General features: G+C 38.0%; 1 protein-coding gene across 5 annotated transcripts in view; it reads left to right on the top strand.

The window, feature by feature from the left end:
- Positions 1 to 22,121, top strand: part of NAV3 (neuron navigator 3) — a 509,399-nt gene that overhangs the window by 245,720 nt on the left and 241,558 nt on the right. For 4 of the 5 annotated variants that reach the window (XM_039704092.1, XM_039704094.1, XM_039704097.1 and 1 more), the window contains exon 1: positions 9,435 to 10,080. The exons of the other annotated variant lie outside the window; for it this stretch is intronic. In XM_039704092.1, the coding sequence (XP_039560026.1) occupies positions 9,838 to 10,080 (243 nt within the window). In that variant the 5' untranslated portion in view covers positions 9,435 to 9,837. Of the gene's footprint in view, positions 1 to 9,434; positions 10,081 to 22,121 lie in introns of those variants that run through there. 5 annotated transcript variants of the gene reach the window in all.

The following is a 22,121-nucleotide window of genomic DNA, read 5'->3' on the forward strand; positions in this document are numbered from 1 at the left end:
TGAATAGTCTGCTAGTTACAGATCCCAATGTTGCTCAGGTGGTTTGTACTGCAGAAATTGTAATGCTGTGCTGCAATGTTTTTTGAAAAGAAAATGAAAATACTGCCTGCACATCTTGTTCTTATTCTGGAAAATATTTCTTCACTGTGTGCAGAGAGGGAAATGGAATGAAAAATAAAACTTTCAAAGAGAATATAAGAAATAAAGGAATAAAATGAAATAATGTATGGAATCTAATTACATCTTTTCTAAACAGAGAAAGAGAGGTACTGTACTGTATGTCTTGTACTTGGCTTAGGGAAGTAGTGGGAATCACACAGTTTTTTACCAATAGAAAATCTTCCTGGATCTATCCGGAAAGTTACTGTATTTTTTGCTGTGGTGCTGCATGAACATGTAATGAAGACCTTTTCTTTCTAAAGACATATCTATTTGAAGAAAATAGCTTCTGCCTTTGCCACCATTGAAGGTTCACATGCCACCAGTGACATTTTCACTAGTGGCTGTTAACTTAGTTCTTGCCGATTTATACCTGACAGTGTCTGTTTAGCTGGATGCTGCAGCTAAATAACCAGTTTATTCTCCCTTCTGGTTTTGATAAAACTCTGCTTTCTTTGTAGCTCATCCTAGGGTTATTGTAGGTGGAAAAAAAAAAATTTGGCTCTCTGTTTTGTTTTTTAATTTGTGAATGCTGATGTTGCTTTTATGGCTGCCAAATGCTTGTTATATATGTCAGTTCTAAAAGCCCAAGTGATGGATGAAAGCTGGGAGAGGAGTTGTATTATTTGTCTCCCATCTAGCACTTTTCTTGCACTGGAAGGTAAGACTAATATATAAACATAGCTTCTTTTTTTTTTTTTTTTATAACATGCCACATCTGTAAGGTAATATTTCTCCCCAGTATGCAGAAAAGCAGGAAGGAAGCATCTAACATCTGCAGGATTTGAAGTTATTTTTGACAGCTGTGTGCTATTGATGGTTTGATGGTTTCTATTTTCTTTTTTTTTTTTTGGTGAAAGATAAAACAACCCAGGTGAATTGCTCACAGGGCATTAATGTCTGTCTGATATGTTAAACATGTGTACTCATGTGTACATAAAGATACATGCAAAAGATAAAATCATGCATCTATAGATGGAGTAGTGGTGAGGAAATACAATTTGCTGACTGGAAAAGCTGCTGTTGTAATTTACTCTTAGATTTTTGTTGGAATGATACAAGGTGTATGGTTTAGCATAGATGGGAGATGTTTGGTAATGAAAACCAGCAGTTCCTTGACACTTCTTGATCAAAAAACAGCAAGGTTTAGTCTAGTGACATACAGAACACATTTCAGGAGTTGGCCTGGAGCACGCTCTGATCACAGCAGAATGGAGAAAGCACAAGCCTTCAAGGCTTACTGTAAGAAATGTTCACATATGGCCAACAGGAGATAGAGGCAGATGGTTGAGATTTTTAGTATGTGCATTAGGCCAATTTTTATTTGAAAGAAAAGAGCACCCACTTACAGCTCAACTATAAGTGGCCAAGGTTTTTCATTCATTGACACACAAGGCCTGTCTGTTTAATATTTCACAGGTAGAGATGGGTGACTATCTCGGCCAGAGTTCCAAGCTGGCCAAGCACAAGACAAGAGCAGGAAAACCACAGCGTGTGTAGTGATATGCCCTGGTGAGGAAACACTGTTGAAGGATGTGGAGTCTGTATAGTGTTATCATAACTCCTCAATGAGAGCAGGCAAGTGGCACAAAACACGTGGTTAAAATAGCAGATCTGTTTATCAAAACAAAACAAAAACCTTAGAGTGACTTCAAGGTACAATATCTGTTTTTCATGTAGCAACTTGAGATCCAAAATGAAAGTACTGGTCACAGAAAAGATCCAGAACTCAGCATGGTGCCTCTGACCATTAGCAAGAGATAATGTGCAATGGAAATGTGCTGCAATGGGGCTATAGAATCATACAATTATTTAGAAAAGATCCCCAAGATCATAAAGTCAAGCTGCAAATCTAGCATTGCCATGGGGTGTAATGCTTCACCAGTACATCCACCCAGCATGAGAGCACTGTAAATTCCAGATTTTCTGATGGGATTTGTGTTAGGGATCTTGTAAAGCTTCACCAAAAACTTCAAGGTTTTTTCATTCTTTATATTGAGATGTTGTCCTGGCTTTTCAAACCAAGACAGATGTTATGTTTGCCAAAGGAAATCTTGCCTTTAAAATGAGTATCAGTGTCTCCTGAATTACTGCAAATCACAGGAAATGTAGGATAAATATCAAATATTTATGTGGTTAAAGAAGATGAAAATAATATGAGCATTGTAGGAAGGGTTACTTGATAACAAAATTAGTTATGATGACTATCTGCAAAGGCCAATAGGAAACCAAAAACATTGCTGGGATCATTCCGCTATACTGATAAGCAGTGAGGAATAACAGTAAATATTATGCAATAATTGCTACTTAGATCAGGGTCTGGGGTAGCAGATAGGTAGAGGTGGTATAGCTATAGTAGGTGTGAACTGTGGGGGATGCAAGTTGGCATTGAATGATTACAGTCTGAAAGCAAGAAGGAAGCAGGCAGTAGATAATGAATCAGAAGTGCTCCTCCATCTGCAGTGCAGCTTGCACTTGTTTAAGGTTGAATATCAAAGCTAATCCCTTAAAATATATTCATCTTCATTTTCATGAAGTGTTCTCTAAGTATTAATCTAGTCTTTTTATTTTTTTTACACCTGTTGCTAACCTTTAACTCCTAACAGTTTTCATGATTGTTAAAAATTTTTTCTTTTCTTCATTGCTGTCTATATACACTTTTGGCAGAGCAAGCTTTCTTCATATCTCCTAAACTCTCTGTGCAGTAATTTCCACTGACTGCAGGGGTATCTGCTGGTGATAGCAAAGCTGATTGACTTCAAAGTCTCTTACTGTTGTTTCTGCACTTGGCCAAGAGTCTGATCATGACTGTAGCAGATGTTTCTAAGCTATTTTTCTACAGTAACTTTTTTTTTTTTAATAGACCAGTGGGAACCTTATGTACAAGTTTTTCACTGCAATGCTAAAGTGAATGCCAACATAACTGTGATTTTGAAACCCTCTATCAGATCCACAGTGCTCGTAAGAGGAAAGTTTCCTGCAGATGAAAGCATAGGTTAGCCACTCTGTCAGCCACCTGATGGCAGATAATCAGCAGATTCCTTCCTGCTTAGTCGCAGTTTCTTTTTATGAGTTATTTTTTACAGTTTGCTAGGAAATTTCATAGTAAGTAAAGCAAGTCAATTTCTCTGAAGAAATTTTGGATCAAAGTTCTGAACAGTTCACAGTATCAAGAGTCAAAACCAGCTTTGATTAACAACAAATAACACCAATTTCCTTCTCATCTAATGTCATCTAATGTCTCATCCTTCTCTTATAAATGGCTCCATAGCATCAACTGAAATATTCCATCAAAATTTTGGGGTGTATGTACATTGGGAATTTTTTTTCCAGGGGAATTCGTATTGAAAGTAGTAGTGATTGCAGGGAATTCATGAGGACCATATTTTGAGGTCCTAATTTAAACTGATCAAAATTTCAAATAGAACAAAACTTCTTCCATCAATATAATTATTAAAAACAGGCTAGGAATTCTGTACCTCAACACTTTCACTGAAACTAATGTTATCACTTAAGAGTCTATAAATGTCTGGTTTTGTTGTATCTACCTTAGACATTTCTCCAGCAATTCTGTAAAGAGCTGAAGCTCTAAATTACCCTGATAAGTGGGAGAAATACTCTTTGACAATGCAGCACTGAAGTAATGTATTCTAGGACAGAAAAATGTAGGGCAAGCAGTAGAAATCATAACTCACCAGGGCCCACCAAAACTGATACAAAACCAGAAATCCTTTCAGAGGAAAAGAAGACAAAATTGGAGGAGAGCAGAAATGGAGAAAGGTGAAGATACCTGTCAGTGTCCAGGATGATACTGGAGAAGCCAATGTACCTGCTGTGACTGTGTCCTGAGAGGCTTTGTAAATGAGAAAACAAGAAATGAGGAAAAAAAAATAGAAAAGCTGTCACTTCAATCCTTAGGATGACTGTTAGATTTCTGAACAGTTTGTGGTGATTATGGGAATATTTCCTTGTTAGCTGCAGTTAGCGTCAACTTTGAGAATCTTCAGCATTTGTTGTTTGGGTCATTTGCTTAGAAATGAACAAACAGAATATCCTTTTCTTTCCCTTTTCCTCTTCCACCTCCCAAAGAGAAAAGCTGATCCTTTCATTAAGCTTTTCCAGCTGGCTGTGTGGTCTAGCCAGTAGATCAGTATGTAAATACTTACATAGTGTGTTCAGTTGCCATCAGTTCTTTCTTATCCTCATAAAATTTTAGTTTATGTTTTGCAATCCTATAGTCTTTAAGCTCAATTCCTTTAAGCCAAATACTTCATGATTAAATAGAGTGGACAACAAAGAAAAAACCCTGTAATTTTTAACCTACACAGATTTAGAATTAGAAAAAAACCCCACTACTTAAGAAAGAAAGTACTGAAGCCCCATATGGACCTGGGAAGGTCATTTAGCCCCATGGTTCCACCTGACAATATTTTAATACACCTTACGTACTTCGCAGGGTGGTATGGTAGTGAATTACACATAAAGGTTTGAAACTGTCTGGTGGAAGATGCTGTAGACATACAGCATGAATGAATTATAGAAGAACTGATCACTTTATCAGTTACTGGTTTCAAATCCTTAAACTCCTGTCTGAGTTTTGAAAGGCCAAATTGTTCAGACGATAAAACTATATCCTTATTTAAAAGTTGTCCTCTTTGAAAAACTTCCTCAAACATTCAGCCAAAGCAGAAGGATTTCCTTTAGGAAGCCGGATGCACCTTTTTCTGTGAGTGTAACTGGGCTTTGGATTATATATCTTTTGAAATACAAAACTGTTAAGAAAAACAACATCAGCTTACTCAGTAGCATTACATACTTGCAGATAGGATTAAATACTTGTTAAATGTCTTGCCTTGAGACTAATGGTTTCACCTGATTTTTGTAATAACAAAAATAATGTCCATAGAATTATGCTGTGACCATGAGTCAGAGCTGAAGGATTTGTCTCATCAGAATCTGACAGGTTGAACATATTTTGTTACACCAAACAGACATGTGGTGTGCATCTTATCTGCATTTTTAAAGCTTAAACCTGTCTTATCTGGAGGAAATAAATAAATAATCTTGCTTCAGGTACCTTCAGTATTTTAGAACCATTGGCTGCCTTTTCAAGAGTTGTCCATCTGCAGCTGGGGAAAATTTTCTGTTCAACCTGAAATCAGTGAGCACAGAATCTTGAGATTGTATGGGCTCACTCCAAAGTTGGCCTGGCTCACATAAACTCTATACACAGCTGCTACCCCAGTGGGATGAAGTGGGGAAACAGCTCAGAACAGAGCTCTGCAGTCTCTGGACCCCTGACATTTCCTGTTTGACCCTCTACACATGCAACAGCTTCCTTGTTGAAGATCATAGAGCAGAAGGAGCAAACAAATATCTTGGCTCCACTTTTGAGGCAGGTGTCCCCTCTCTTGATATTTCCTGTGCTCTGGGACACACTGCCAGCTGTCTGTTCAGTTCATGCGAACAGTTTGTCTGAGGGCTGGGGGTGCAGAAGGGGAGCAACCTTCATGGGATTTCTACTGGTATCAGACTCAATGAAGGAAAGGGAATATATGCTGAGGTGTTGTGCTGTGAACAATTATTTTTCAGTCCTGAGAACAAAAATTCACCATAACATTACAAGTGACTGATACCTTCTTTTATGAAGTGTTTTAGACTTCAGGTGTGTCAGCTCTTGCTATTTGAAATAAATATTACTTTTTCTTTTAGGATGTGGGGACTATTATACTGGATGCATACATGCTGTCTTATTTTGAGGTACAGCTCATTAATATAATCTATCTGTAAAAATGGATTGTGTGACACAGTCATGCTTTACAGCCAAATTGTCACTATTTTATCAGCTAAAACAATGGCCTTACCTTTAACATATCGCTGGAACTGCCACTGCCATTGACAGAACTACTAAAGATTGTGTTTTGACCTTTGCTCTGTTTTCCTATTTTTTTGGTTCCTCTTTACACTTTTATCTTCTTACCTAGCATCCCAACTGAAATGTTGCCCTCTATTTTTTCCCACAACTCAGTTTTCTTCTAGCTTCCTTGTAACTCTCCAGACTTTCCTGCACATCATTTCCCTTGTGCCAGGACTTCAGTCATGATCTGTGTTCATCCTCCTGAGTCCTGAATCCAGATAATGTCCCCTACCTGCCTGGCTGGAGGATGTCTACTCTAAAGTCTAAGAGGATAAGTTATAAACCTATAGTTCCTCTCTGAACAATGCTCAGCCTGACCTGTTTCTCTGCATAGAGATATATCAGTTTAGTGGAACCAAGTGAATATGTGTGTCCCTTATTTCTGTCAGTCATATTTTTTTACTCACTGCTTTCTCTATCCTGACTGTAATACTTTTGACCCTCATACCAGAGTGTTGTGTTTGATTTCATGGAACTACAGGTTATAGCCTTCTCCACCCCTATTTCTCACATATATGCCTTTTTTTTCTGTTTGGACATTATTCACACATATCGCCAGAGTGTTGTGTTTGATTTCATGTAACTACAGGTTATAGCCTTCTCCACTCCTATTTCTCACATATATGCCTTTTTTTCTGTTTGGACATTATTCACACATATCTAAATCATCCTCATTTTGATTTTAGGTTCTCCCTGTCTGCCTTGCTTGGCAGTCACTTAGCTTTCCACTACAGAGATACTGAGGAAAATACTACCAAACTCACATGGTCAGCTTGATGCCTGACAATGTGCCCTTCTTTGCAGCTTCCAACTTTGCCCTTTCCCCACAATTCCTTCCCTTACAGAATCTTCGGACACCTTCTGCCTGCAGAGTGATCCCACCAGCACCTGCATCTGGTTACAGTTTGTGTATGTTGTCCACAGATGCTTTATCCTATACTTTCCTGTTTGTGTGGAAAACAGTACTGAAGCTTAGTTGTTAAATATTCTTTCCCCCAAGATAGCTTTCATAAAACCCACATTCACCATGAGGTACACAAGGACTTTCCAGCAAAAACTGATTTCAAAGAGTAGCAGATGTTTGTTTATTTATCTTTTTCTTAGAATTAGAGAAAACAAGAAAAGGAAGACAAGGCTTGTAGCTGCATTTTTACTTACAGAGTAAAATTGTTTTTCTCCATTATTTTTCATGATTCCTGCAAAGAATTGTGCATGCTCTTCTTCGCATCTTCAACACATCAGAAGCACTTCTGTGTTTTATCATGGTACAAATTCTAGGTAGATGGGGTTCTGAAGCTGATGGCCCTGAGCTGGTACTAGCTTTAAAGTCAACATATAATGAAAAATTATTTCAAAAGAGTAGCAGTAACACCAGCCTCACATCATTGTTTCCAAATCCTGTTGGTTATGTATTACAGATGACTCCTAGTAAGTTTGCTTACTTATTACTTTCAGGGTTTCTGTGCTGGGAAAATGGGTTGCAAAAGAGACTGTGGGTATCATGACCTCATCATTCATATTCAAAAGAAGATCAGCAAGATTACCAAAGTGCATTACTTTGTAAAATTATAACCCCGGGAAGTAATAAGATTAAATTACATTCTTTTGGCAAAGCTCTTTTAAAGAAAGTATCTGTCTCATGGCTGTAGTTTATTCTTTGTCTTGATCATTGGGTAACAGTTCTCATGAGGATTTTTCATCTTCTCAAACCTTGCAAGAGATAAATCCCTCTTTTCCTGTGGTCCACTTCAGTCTTTGCATATGTGCATTTTCTGAAGTGTTAACTGTTAACAGTTGTGCCTGAGAAATCTAAATTCCTTACACAGCCTTAGTGCTTTATAATGCTGGAAAACAAATGCAGACTGCACAAGGAGCTTTCTTCCCCTTTGCTCTGCAGAAGAGCTGAAATATCACACTGAACAAGAATATTCCAATCATTGGAGCAAATTAACGTTTCCTGTGGGCTGAACTTGTCTAAAATGCAGAGCAGCTCTATCAGTGCATTCTTGCACAAACCCCATTGCATTTATTGTAGCAGAGGATGCTGAAATGTGTTTGCTGATTCTCTGTATTCTCTCTTCAAAACTCAGGAGATTACCACCACAGGTTAAATTCACTCCTACGAACTACAAACAAGAATGGAGTAGTTTGTAAGTCAATACAGAGAGCTAAATTTTACTGTGTCAGTGTGATCTTTGTAAATGAATGACAGAGGACAATACTGCAGGTCTCACATGTTTGTTCTGCAAAATAATTTTAAAGCGTGATTTAATATCTTTTTAGTCTGCTTCTCGTTTACTTTATTTTCAATGCTTTTTTTATACTTTTGTCGTGCTTGTTTTGAAAACATAAAAGTCCAGAGGGCTCTTATTTTCTCTTCTGCTTTTATCTGTGGTGGTAATAGTACATAGTGTTCAAGGAAGGTATAGTTAATACCATGTAGTATATTGGGGCAGAATAAGTCAAGTCATCTTATGTTTTATTTTGGAAGACATAAAAAAACCCCCATGTCTATAATGCTGGGTGATGAAACCCCATAGGAGTTGAGTGGTGTGATGTTTCTGCACAGGTTTTTTCCTCATGTCAGTTTAAAAGGGTTTCCCCTGCTACAGAATCTCAAAGGAATTTACAGTTGTTCTTTTAAGTAAGTGTTTATGCTGCTCAACAATTTGGACTGTCCATCATGACTCATTTTGGAGCCTGCTCTGCCTGCCTGACTTGTATTTCTATGTGCAAGGATTTGAGGTTGCCAGAAAGAATATTTCTGTGAGCAACAAGCAGAAATGATGCGTTGGACATGGACTTCGTGGAGCTTTCAATGTTTCTAGAAAGGGAAGTGTTAACATTGAATAGATGACGTTAATACCACCAGCAAGAAAGAAAGAAAAAAAAACAAAACCTCTGAAAGCTGTATTGACTAAATTTTCTAACAATGCTTGCAATTCTCCTATATCCTGCTCTGTTTTTGTATGGATTTTTCATAGCACAGACAGACGCTACCCACAGTGTGATTCAGCGTCTGTTTCTAGCCACGCTCTTGCACGATTTTAACCTGATTTCACGGGAGGAACAGAGAATGAAACACCGTAGCTCATGGTTGTCAGCAGTGAAAAATAGCCAGGAATCAGACAAACAGCTTCATTGCTGAGATTATTTCCGGGATGAAAACTCGTCCAACAGCTGTTTGCTTTGGCCACTACTCAGGTCCTTTTTTTTCCCTTAAACAGAAAAAAAAAAAAAAAGAGGTTTGTTTTTTTTTAAGATGTGGGCTGGTTATTTATGTAGTCAGGAAGAGGTCTCTGCTTCCAGTGTTGTGGTCTCTGAGCTGTTTTGACAGTTGGAGTACGGGGAGGTTTCCTCTCTTTTCTCTCTCATTTTCTCCCATCCTTCATTCACTTAATGCACAGACCTGGAATGCTCTAGGAAGAAGAGAAAGCGAATTTATGAGTTCTTTAATCCCAGACAGGCAGCTCTGTGGCAGTTACCTTCACGAAAAGTTCACGCCCCAAAGGAGCGTTTAGTCTTACAGAGCCACTGACTCACTGAGCAGTGCGTGTGAGTGCTGCGAGGGAGAAGGGGAGAGATGAAGGGAAAATTCTGCTTCCTTGTGAAACTCGCAATATTATTGTTTTAAGACTTTTTGAAAAGATGACTGCTACTTTTGTTTAAAGCATTTGCTCTGAAATTGCTGAAGCTGGAGCCTACCAGACTGAGGTCAGGAGCATTTTCTTTGGCAGAAGGAAGATACTTTTATAGAAGCCATGCCTGTGCTTGGGGTTGCCTCCAAGCTGAGGCAGCCAGCCGTAGGGTCAAAGCCCATCCACACTGCCCTCCCGATACCCAACCTTGGCCCCGCCGGCTCACAGAAGTACTCACCAAAGTCCTTGGAGCTTACTGGGGCAGAGAGCTCCATGCTTTCCTGTCAGCTTACGTTAAAGTCAACCTGTGATTTTGGAGAGAGGAAAACGCTTCCAGGAAAAACCCAGGAGATTGAAGATAGCAAGGTTAGTTGTAAACTTTATCTGTGGAACTCAATGATAAAAAAAATTATTTGCTTTAAAAAAAACTTTGATACAAACTTTCTGCATGCAGAACTTCGGGGTGAATGAGTAAATAGACTTTTACTGTCATCACTGAACTCCCATAGCAGCCTTGAAAATTTGTTTTGCTCAGTGCTGCTGTCTGAATAAATACTCTGTTTTTAAATGTTAGTGTTATTCACTTCACAGATGAATTTTGATAAGGATCAGTAGAATCATAAGGAGAGAAAAATCATTCTGGCACCCAGTAAACAGAGTATTTAAAAAAAATATCTTGGCAACTTTGTTATATTATGAAATTTAAAAAGAGATCTCACGCCCACACCTATTCCCACAGGGAGGCTCTTTTAAAATAAAAACATGCAATTGATTTTCTTTACAATTTTCAAATGATCTGGCTATTCTTGCTGCAGAACTGCTGAACCAGAAAAACAGCTTCTCAGTGAAAAGTACTTGTGCTTTTCTCCTCTGGAAAATAGCTTCTTCCTAGCCCCTATCTAGCCCAAATTCATTGTGATTTTAAAAAATTTGATTATCTGAAGTAGGGTGCCACAATATTTTTTAGACTACTGAGGATTTTTTTTCTTTAGTAAGGGGATTATTTTTGAGTCCTAATTAACTTTTAGAAACACTTTTTCTTGGTTTTCAAGTAGGCTTTCTGTTGTAGTTGAAAACATTTTTCATGCTTTGTACATGAGTACTGAGTCCCTTCTTGTCAGCAGCATATATTTCTGTAAATCTTCAGTCAGTACATTATGCCTGCTTGTGTGGTTTACACAGCTTCTGCAAGCTGTGAGGCTACTTCCTCTTGCTTTTCTAGTGCTCTTGGTTTGTGGAACTGATTACCACCCTGGAATTGTGTATATTTTTAATTGTATCTTAGTTAGTTTGAGAACACTTAAACTGTGTAACAACTTGGAGTTGTTACAGTGGCAAGATGCACATATGTACTTGTTTTTTCTTTGTTTTTAGTTACTGGGTTAATTCAATTTTAGTGAAGAAAGTTGGTTTTGTGGTTAAAGCATAGGGTTGGGATTCTGAGCATTTGGTTTCCTTTTTAAACCTTGCCACATATTTACACATGAGATTTTGGTCATGCCACTTAACTTTTCCCTGGAGTTTTCTGTGTCACATCTCCCTGTCTCCCAGAGATGATGCATTGGTATCAGATATCCTATACAGAAATGTAAATAAAAGAGCAGACTCTTCATCTCTTGATAACCACAAGTGATGAACAGCCTGTTCTCTAGAATGTGAGTATGAAGATAAGTTTGAAGATAATAATTTTTCAACACAATGCAATTCTTGCTTGTTTACTTATTTTTATAGAAAATATTCTTTGCTTGTTTTCTAATTGTGTTCCTTACTGGATAGGCCATGGAAAGTAAATTAGATTAGCAAATACTGTTTTCCATGAAAAAGCAAAAGGTTATGTTGGCTGCTGAGAAGTGTTTCTTGTTTACTTATAAAAGTGTGGAGAAAGATATAAAGCATCTTGCCTTCAGTATTTAAACCACTTGGGAGCTATTTGTAATTAGTGTGAGACCAATTGGGAGTCATAGCCTTCCAAGGCATCTGGTCCTGAACTCTGCTGAACGTCCAGTGAGTAAAATAACAGCCTGGATGGACACAAACTGTGATACCAATTTGCCATTTCATTGGTTTGATAATATGTGTCATCTCAGAGGCTGTTTTTCTAAAGAACAAAAAGCAAACCAACTTCCTAAAATCAGCCTACCAGCCATGACATGTATGCTGTGTATGTATGCTTCTCTATGTATGCTGTCAACGCAGGCTGCTGAGCAGTTCTAGATGATCCATAAAAAGTAAGAGCAGACTGTGCACATGATGGTCTGAAAACTTCCCTCAGCCACCTGGATTTATAGAAGTGCTGAACATTCAAAAAGTTACTAATTTCAGAAGCCTTTCTGTGTTACCCCATTATAAGTCTGACATTCCCTGTAAAGATTAGTTGGCAGCTCTTTACTCTATTTTCTTCCTGGTACATTTTTTAAAAGATGCTCTATTACTCACTTTTTAAGCAAGTTTCATGAAATCTTTCTGCCAAAGGGGTTTGGACTGTAAAGTGGATGGGTATTTATGAATACAACATTATTTCAATGCTTTTCTTACTTTTTTGAAGTAAGCTTCAAATTATCAGCCTAAAAGTATTAATGTTGTTTTCTTCATCAGTGATGGTGATCCATGCCACCTGAGTAGGCTCAGAAGTATGTGTAGGTTATTTAAACAGTAGTTCTAAGCAGAGATCTGAGGGAGCTGATAGAGTTAATGTCTCTTCAGGTTTGCTGAGCAGATGCAAGTTCTGCATTACAGGTTGCGTTGTCCCAAAGCTTGACCATTTCTAAGTGCTGATTTCAATAGACCTTTTGTTAGCAAACACATTAATCCATGTGATATCTCTGTGTGATTGTTGTAGGCAATGCTGTACATTGGGACTGTGTAGCTATAAAAATGGTCAGATAAAAGGTTTTTTGATCAAAATGTATTGAATACCTAGTCTGAGTTTCCAACTGCGAATCAAATCTGACTAACATATTTCTTGTGTGCTTAAGTTGCGTATAAGGCAGCACTGATTTTTGAGGGAAACAATATGGATCTCTATCTGCAAAAGACAATGGAACACATGCATTCATCACCTGGTTAACTTTTGCTCTTGTCTGCTGAAAGCAGTGCCTTTTGCATTGCTTGCTTTGGTGTTTTACATTTGCTGCACTGCAGGTCACAAGATTTCCCATCCCGTCTGCAAGGCACTGAGATTGACATGTGTAGTTTTTCCTTGTGACCTGCAAGGCACTGAGATTGACATGTGTAGTCACTCTGACGTATCCTGTTGCTATCTATTAAGTGCTAAGAATTCTAAAATAAATTTGGGTTATACATGTCAATACAGTAGGTCATTGCCATACAGCTGTTTCCTCTACGAACTTCACTCTCACCAAACCTGATTGTTTGAGAATTTTGTCAACACTTGTGTTGGCATTCTCAGAAGGCCAAGGCTGGTTGGGAATACAGCAGCAAACATCAGTTCTCTTTTCCCTTGCTGTTTCTCTCATTTCATATGGTTTTGTTGCACTTGCTCATGTAGTCTTGGTTGCTTTTTTGTTTGTGGACATGATGAAGTTTGAGGTTTAATAAAAGTTATATTGTCATAAAAACTGTGGTAGAAAAAGTTTGAAGTGATTATGTTCACCTTTTTTCTTAATTGTATAGAACTTAGTTAAGCTTACGAAAGCAAATAATTAGTTGCTAATGATTTAAATTATTCTGTGTATAGTTTATTCAAATGCACTTTTGTTCAAGATTTTCATAATTTGTGCTTTAGTACCTAAGTCTCATAAAACAGGTCCATCTGCTTTCTTGCTAAACCCACTAATGTTTAGGCTGACTGCATAAACACTTTATGCTGTGAATAGTCATGCAAAATATTTGAACACAAGTATTCAGAGCACATTCTTTTTCCCTGAGTATCATATAGACAAAAGTTTATTCCTATATATGTACACAGGAACAGAGTCCAGCTGCTGGATTCATGAGGTGAAATGCTGGCTGTCTTTGAAGCAGATGTTGACTGTTTTTATGCAAAACCATCACCAAAATCACCACTATATTTTCTAATATTTTTCTACTCTGTGGGTATAGTATTATTTTTATTTCTTTACCACCATTTTTATACTGCTTGCAAAATTATTCATCAGATCACAGTAGGTTGCTTTTGAGCCACTAAACAGTAACAAAGTGAAAAAATATCCATTGATATTGTAGAAAGGTAAATTAAGCAATGACTTAAAACTATAGGAATGAAGAAAGAATTTATTTTCAAAACCAACTTATTTGGTCACTGAATCCTATCTCTGCACTGTATTATTTTAAGGGTGGGTGTTGAGAGGCTGGGGCCAGACTGTTCAGTTGTGCCTAGAAACAGGGCAAGGATCAAAGGCCACAATCTGAAGCACAGGAATTCCCATTGAATTTCAAGGAAAAAATTCTTTACTTTGAGAATGACAGAGCAGTGGAACAGGCTGTCCAGAGAAGTTGTGAAGTCTTATTCTCTGCAGACTTTCAAAACCTGTATAGGTGCAATCCTGTGCAACCTGTTTTAGGTGAACCTCCTTTAGTAAGGGGGTTGGACTACAGGACACTCCCTTCAGTGACTCTGTAATATTGACCTGTAGCAAAATGCAACAGTGTTTTACTCCAGGTCACCTGAAAGTGTGATTGATTTCAGCTATTCACACACATTTGACGGTGCAGTCACAAGTGTGTTGCCAGGAGTCCCCTCCAGCACAAAGCTGTGCAGCTGCTGGGAGTCAGCAACCCCTGCTAGGCACACTGGTCTTCTGGTCTGGCTTCCTCAGGCTGATCCTTGCAGTGCTCTGCTTTATGTTCCCAAAGTTTTCCTCCCAGCATTACACTTCCTTCTTTCAAGTGCCCTGCACCATCATTTATGCTTCTACAGTGAATTTTCTCTGAGATTAATCTGATACATTAATTGTAGTGTTTTGGTTTTATGACTTGGATGATAAGATTTTAGACTTCTTTCTGAGTTAATTAATTCCTTTAGTGTTGTATTATCATATTTCTTTTGGGTCTTTTTTTTGGTTTGTTTTCAGTTTCTCTTTGTTCGTGCTATCTGTCTGCTGCTGTCTGCTTTATCTGCTTCTTCCTTCCTGTTGGCAGACATCTTTACAGGCTACTGAATATGACTTATTTTTTCTCTGTATCCCCTAATCAAGTCTTCCTGTCTTGCCCGCAGCATTTTTCGTATCACTGTTCATTATCAGAAACTGCTAGTCAGCCTTCCCAGCTGATCCAGTACACATATGTAAACCTAAAACTTTGCTAGATAACTCAGTTGTGGGGGCTTGTGGTAAGAGCCTAGTAGTATGGATATCCAGAGGATGAATAAACAGTTGTTTGTGACCTCTCTCACAGGGGTCCAGCCCACAAACTTCATTAAACAATTCAGTTTTTATACAGGAAGATCTTAGGGGAGCTCTGAAAACTGATCTTCTGCAAAGCCTTCTGGAAGAAATGGCAAAGAATACCATGTGTCCACCTGAGTAAAGAGACACAACTACTTCAGAGCACAGAAATCTGAACAATTAAGCTGCGGAAGTAGTCCCCAGTAAATCAGCAGGACAGAGCAGTGCTACCTGGGGAGCATGTCCAACAGAGAATGGGGTCCAAAAGACTTAGTTGTAGCAAGTGAACATTGTTAAAGTAATCTAAAATAAATCAGGTTTTGTCAGTGTCACAAAACCAAGCTAAATACTTTGATCTGGTTAGGCAAAAGCGTGTGCTGGAGCTGTTGAAGTGACTCTTAAGGTCCTTTTAATTTGGCATCTTACCATTGCATCTGTTTTACTCTGAGGCCTTCTATTGTCATTCAGCCAGCCCTTTTGCACTAGGTCGTTAAAATGCGCATGGAAACATCTCATTTTTCCCTCATCAATTTTAAGTAGTTTGTCAGTGATGTGGTAAATTCTGCCCATCACAAGACACCAAGCTTGGAGAAATTTTTATAAAGATAGATCTCAAGACAAACATGTTTGTTTTTCATACATGGGTGGAGCTCCTGTTCACGTCAACGGGAGTGCTGTGCACATTGGAATACCAGATGTGTGCCATAAATGACTTCCATATCTCTGTCTTTCCTCAGCTAACCCTTCCACACCACTTACTTAGGTTTCATGTGACTCTTTCCCACCATTCCCCAAATCTCTCCAAAGTAAGACATCTGTTGCAATCACACATCTCTTTGACTTTTCAATTTCTTGGATACATTTTTGTCTGCTCTCTGAGGGCCAAGCTCCTCAGAGTTTCTTGACACATTGAATCTAGGGAACATAAATAAATGAGTTTCTTTCCCCATTTTGTCATACCCTTGCTTTTCTCAGCACTAGTGCCCTGGAGGTATCTGCCTTGTGGGTTGGCAAGAAAAGAGGCTGCTCATTGTGCCGAGTGTTTCATTTACAGCACTACAGCCAAGGCAACAGAAAGAGCAGCAGAAGCAGCCAGAAACCGCCTGTCTTCTCCCCATAGTGACCACTAGTGATGGGAAGCCAGCAGTGTATCAAAAGCATTGAACTAGCTGCCAGAAATTTCAGTCAGCGCTGTGGACACCTGGGACTATGTGTGTTTAAAATTCACACAGCCCCAGTGAAGCCAGGACAGTTGGCAGGAGTTCAGATTGTCAGCAATTTCAGCTTCTTGTCTAGTGCTCTGAATTATTTCTTTATCAAACAGATAACAGTGTCTTTAATGTGCTTTATGTATCCAGTACCATCTGTCTGCACTATAGTATAACTGATTTAAGAGCTTCATTCTGTATGAGCCTGGACTAAATTTCACTGTTACATGTTTGTTGTCTAATCATCTGTATCAAGCACATTTTCATAGAGTTGAGATTAATGAAAAGGAACACAATATCAACTCCTAAATATTTTGTATTTGTGAACAAGTTGTATTGGGTGTAGTTAGAATGATGTTTCTCATATGTAATTTGTAACTGGGATCATGGATAGGAGGGTATTCATCAACCTGAGCTTAAGAACTCTGCCTAAATTTCTACTGCTTTCATGTTATTTCTCTTACAAAATAAGAACATAGAACTCAGGCTACTTCATATCAATTGGTGCATTGTGAGTTAGTATTACACATCACCAGAAAATGATCACACCCTTTTGTATTGCATTTGTGCCTGGGGAAGCTGCTTGGGGATTTTATGACCAAACAGGTATTCAATAAAAAATCCTTTCCTCAAAAATGGGAGTGTGTCTGCAGGATGATGCACTGTGAATGTACCAGCACAACTGTGGTACACAGAAGGAACCCAGCAACATTTGCTTGCTGCAGCACTCTTGCAGTCCCCTGGGATAATGTGTTCTTCATAAACACAAATGGAGATAAGTGGTCTCCATATTTAGATAAAATTATGGGCTTATATTATACCCCAGGAGTAAAACTTCCCACCCATAATAGTAGTTAAACAGAGGGACTTTGCCTATGGAAAATACAGTATCTCCATCACTGGAAAACCCAATGTGTACACTTGCCAGTCATAGTCTTATTAGCAGCGATTCTTTGTTGTGCAAAAGAATTGGTGACAACCGTGATGGTCTTCTCATTCTCTTCTGTCATTCCTTGGTTCAGCTGACTTCAGGTGCATGGTAATGAAACCATACTTCCCTGGGAGCCTGAGCTGGCAGCACTGTGGCCCATGGTGATATAGATATGTAAGGACTCTCTTTGGAGACAGATTTACTTCCTTAGAAAAACTGCCATTGTGCAGTGTGAGTGTTTGTGTTTCCAGGAATATTGCACTGAAATATTGTTCCTGGTAAGTTTCCTGGAACTTACCAGGAACAGTAGAGTGTTATTGGATCCCAGAAAGCTTGGAAACACTCATTTCTCTGACATATCAGTTTTGGAGTATCCTCATGCCTCAAGAGCCTGTGAGACAGTGGAGTGACTCTTGGGGACTCAGTTCTTTATAGCAAGGAACATAGAGGCCTTACGAATTTTAAAATCCTTAATTTAAAATCCCTTCAGGAGCACTGTAGTGAATATTTATTGTAGCTGCATTTTATAGGGGGTTCCTAGAAGACAAAAGCATCCCAAAATGATGGGAGGTGATGCCACTGAGTGAGGGATGCCACTAAGATTAGGGAGTTTGGTTGCACTGAAAAGCATTTCTTCTCTCAAAAAATAATCTTTCTGTTGATTTTTCTGTTTATTTCAACCTACCTTGATCCTGGAAATTTTTACTAGATTGATGTCGTATTATGACAGGTAGTGTGCATGTGTGTAAGAGTCAGTCCAGCCCTGTAGAATATATGGCTATATTATATGGACTGTGGGAGAAAGGGAAAAACATAATCCTCATAGTGCAGAAGGAAGGGAGAGATTAAAGGGAAAATTAATGATTTTCTCACACTCAGGCTGGGACTTTGTGGCAGGACTAGGAATTTCAAGTCATATATATCTCAAGTCCCAATATCCACATTTAACCACAAGCCTATCCTTTGTCTTTTCTAAAGGATCAGTTAAGAATGAAACATCCAAATAATGAGTTATTTTTCCTGCTTGCCTCATAAGGACAGTTTTGGCTTTGTCATCATTTTAATGTCAATAGCTAGCATAAGTGTGGGCCCAGCTTTGAGCTGGAGGTTGAATTTTACACCAGTAGGACATATTCTCTTGATTTTGATGTATCCAACCAGCATAGACTGGTCTATGGGCTAGCATAGACTAGCACAATTTGTTAAAGATGCAAAATATTTTGTGCCCTCTGTGAAGCAGCATAACACTCATCGATGGTCCTGTGTGTAATGATGTTGATAGGATGCTGACTTGTTAAATATGATGTAGAAAATCTAAGTATTTGTGAAGCAGGCCTGTTTTGAAGAAAAATGGCTTTTTTGGGTTCTAATTTCTGCCTTTCAGTACATTGCCTAGCTTCTTTGTAGCAGAAACTTGTATTTAGTATTACAAATGAGAACTGCTCATTTTTTTGACAAAGTGTTCATTCTGGTCTAGGTCCACTGTCCCTTTTTGTCTAGTACACTGGGCTATTTTTTGACACACAGTTTTTCTTGCACTTACATACAGGGCACGCAAAGAGCAGTTCATTTAAATCAGCTCTGTGTTTCACTCTGACCTGATTCACAGGATGTGGTCTTGGAGGAGGCCCATGCCTTAACAATAGCCTTTTGACAAGTGAGGGTGTTTGGGGATTAAGCTGGAAGAGGAGGAAGCATATATCTATTCTCAAACCTAGTAGTGGACTATTTTGTGTGAATCTTCGCTTGCCCATGATGTTTTTAAGGTCACAAACCTTCCTTTTTGTTTTTATTGGCAAGAGAATCTTGGCTGAAAGATAGCATAACTTCTTTAAAATTCAGAAAAAGAATGCAGAGTGTTTTGTCTGGTAAATGTGAAGGGATAATTCCCTCAAGTAAGATGTGCAGATTTCTGATGGCTCTTGTATATGTTCTGTGTAAACCAAGCTGAAAGAACTTGGAAAATAAGCAAATCAAAGGGAAGCATAATTTTGAAGTGGTTAGAGCTGGATCATAATATTTCTGGATATATAAACTGAGAAGGTGCCAGCCACTAAATGTACTAACTCTGCATAAAACATGAGAGAATTTGACCAAGTATAATATTAGTATTGTCCTAACCTACTTTCAGCATGACATTTGGTCTGACTTATCTTTTTAGTTATATTTTTTCCTTGTAAACCTTCCTTTCCTGCTCTGCCCTTATGATCTTAATTCAGCAGAAATCGTTTCATCCTTCAATATATCTCTCAACAGTTGATCAAAATATTTCATTTCAGGTGAAACTCTCCAATTGCAGCAAATTTGAAAACAAATTGGAACAAAAATAGTTGTTCAGCTCTCTCTTGTGTTTTCTATTTCAAATTATCTCTCTATGACAGTTTTAACACCTGGCTGTGTATCTTGTTGATGTTTTGTTAAGCTCCAAAAGATTTGGCACTGAAAACTTCCTGTTGTGCATCAGGATTTGAATTACAGGGCATGAGTAAAACTGTCACAGCTTAGTCATGAGCATGGCCATGCACGGAAAGATGACTTCCTAGCAAGTGTTCTAAAACATTTGACCACTTTCATTAATCAGGAAAGGCTGCATGGCTCATACGTGATTTAGGGGTGAGTAAGACATAAGTCAGGGTGCAGGATTTTTACTCACTGCTACAACAATGAGATTTCCTGGCAACACATTTATGCAGTAAACAAGTTGGTTCCTTTTTTAGGGGGAGTATTTTTGTTTTGGTTTGGTTTTTGTTTTTCAGGCTCTTTTTTTTGTAAGCTGTCTCTGTAGTGGAAATAAATAGGCATTAAATAAGAATGTGAAATAACAAATAAAAGTTCAAAAGGAGTTTAGAAATTTCCTCAGCTGAGCAGTCTGCCTACTTTCATCATTGCTGGCCAGCTCACCAGCCATAGACAGAGTGCTGGAAGGAAGAGCTGAAGGAATCTGTTTCTCATGAAGGAGCAGCACAAATCTGAAAGCTTGAGAGCTGCAGGTTCAGATTTACTTTTGAAATGCTTCTGAGGGAGTAAGGCTGAGCAGCTCACATGGGAATTCACAATCTAGTTTCATTTTGGTTACTATCAAGTACCTCCTTGAAATCAGCTCATATGTGAAATGGTAAAAATGAATGGATTTTTTAGAGTGAAGTTGTTTCTTGTCTACTAACTATTTATTGATTATTTTTTAAATACTGAAGAAATAATCTAATTAGCTGCTTTTCAAAGTGTTATTTAAGTTACTTTTAATTATCATGGAAAAATGATTTTTTTAAAACCTAATCTGCTACTGATGTTTTCAGCTTCCTGTCTGTCAGGCTAATAATGTATCCATTCTTTTTTCCTGCTTGTAATAAGAAGACAGAAGTAGAAGGCATTTTATTTACAACCTGTAATTTTTGCTATATATCCTTGTGATCCTGAGAAAAATAAGGAGAGAATAACAGCATCTTTGCTATTTTATTTACCTTGCTGCAGTATCACTCTGAAAACTGGTATGGTTCTATATTATTAGCTGAAACCTAAGAAATAGGTTGCTCCACAAAGAAACTATTGTAGTGATTGACAGTCAAGTAGTCTGTTCACAGGTGATGCCATCTCCAGATGTGTGTGGGAGGTTAATACAGGTTAATTTGCAGGACTTTCACATCCAGACTTCTCTTTTGCAAGAACAAGTTTTCTGCAGCTGGGTGCTGGGAATGGGTTGGTGTTTGTGTTACCCATGAAGGAGAGCAAAGCAACTCTCCTCATGTGTGACAGCTATGTCAGTCACAGCCTAAAGAGTTTTGGTTTATAAGATAAGCTATTAGCACAAGGGAGTGGGGAATAAAAAAAAAGTATGGAAATGAAAACAAGGCTTTTTCCCAGGGCCCCAACAAGTCAGTGCAGGATTTTTTCTGAGTTATTCAGCCTTATTTGTGGACATGATACAGAGATGTAGAGTACTGAGGGGAGCTGATTAAGCAACTTTTCAGAAAAGGGAGAATGCAAATCTCAATGCACTGATTTTTGCTGTGTTGAATTGAATAGTGTCATTCAAAAAAATTATTTAAAGGTGATTTGGGGAAAGAAAAATAATATTATACAGGAGATTCAGATCAGCAAGATAGATACTAGATAACTTAGACCTCCTAAAAGCAAGGGGATTATGGACATATTTCTGTCTATGGAAAATGTTTTCTCTTTTCCCTGGACAAATAATAGTCTCATTTATTTGAGTAAAGTTGTAAGATTTTATTGTGACATACTTATATAAATGCTAACAAAGACAGACTGACAGTAGTTACATTTCAGTCTAAGCGACAACACTTCGCAGTAAAAATTTTATTTTGTATGACAATAAAGTGAGTATTTTCAAAATAATGTTCACTCAGATGTATATTTGTCTTTAAAGGTCTCAGCAGCCTTTGCACAGAATAACACAAGATTCACAACACCATTTCAATATAAAAAAGTTATTTTATCCTAACTAATTCAAGAAAAATATTACATATATTCATGAAGCGACACATATCAGTGTCATATCCAAATATTGGTCTTTTGGAAGGTATAGATGAATTTTGGTTTCTGCCATATTGTAAGCCTGTATTTGTAATTTAGTCCATTTCTCAAAAAATTCTGCATGGATGCAGTAGTTAACCTGACCTGAAGGTTGAGCAGAAGCTTTCTACATTGTATGAAAATTGCCACCATTTCAAAGCAACAAAACATTTTGGATCATTTTGGAAAAGGCTGGGGTATTACTTTACATAGATCCACTAGGAGGCAAAGTGTAAATTATTGATAGTTCCTGAGCTTCTTGGTAAGATTAACATGGATTTATCACTAGCTGTGTGATTATATAACTTTTTTTTCTTTTTAATGCTCAAACATTTTAACAGAAATATTTAAGTAGAGCCTTACATACAAAAATAAGAAATTCCAAGTGCA

Source organism: Passer montanus, unplaced genomic scaffold (genome assembly GCF_014805655.1).
Source record: "Passer montanus isolate IOZ18808 unplaced genomic scaffold, ASM1480565v1 scaffold17, whole genome shotgun sequence".
Lineage (NCBI taxonomy): Eukaryota > Metazoa > Chordata > Aves > Passeriformes > Passeridae > Passer > Passer montanus.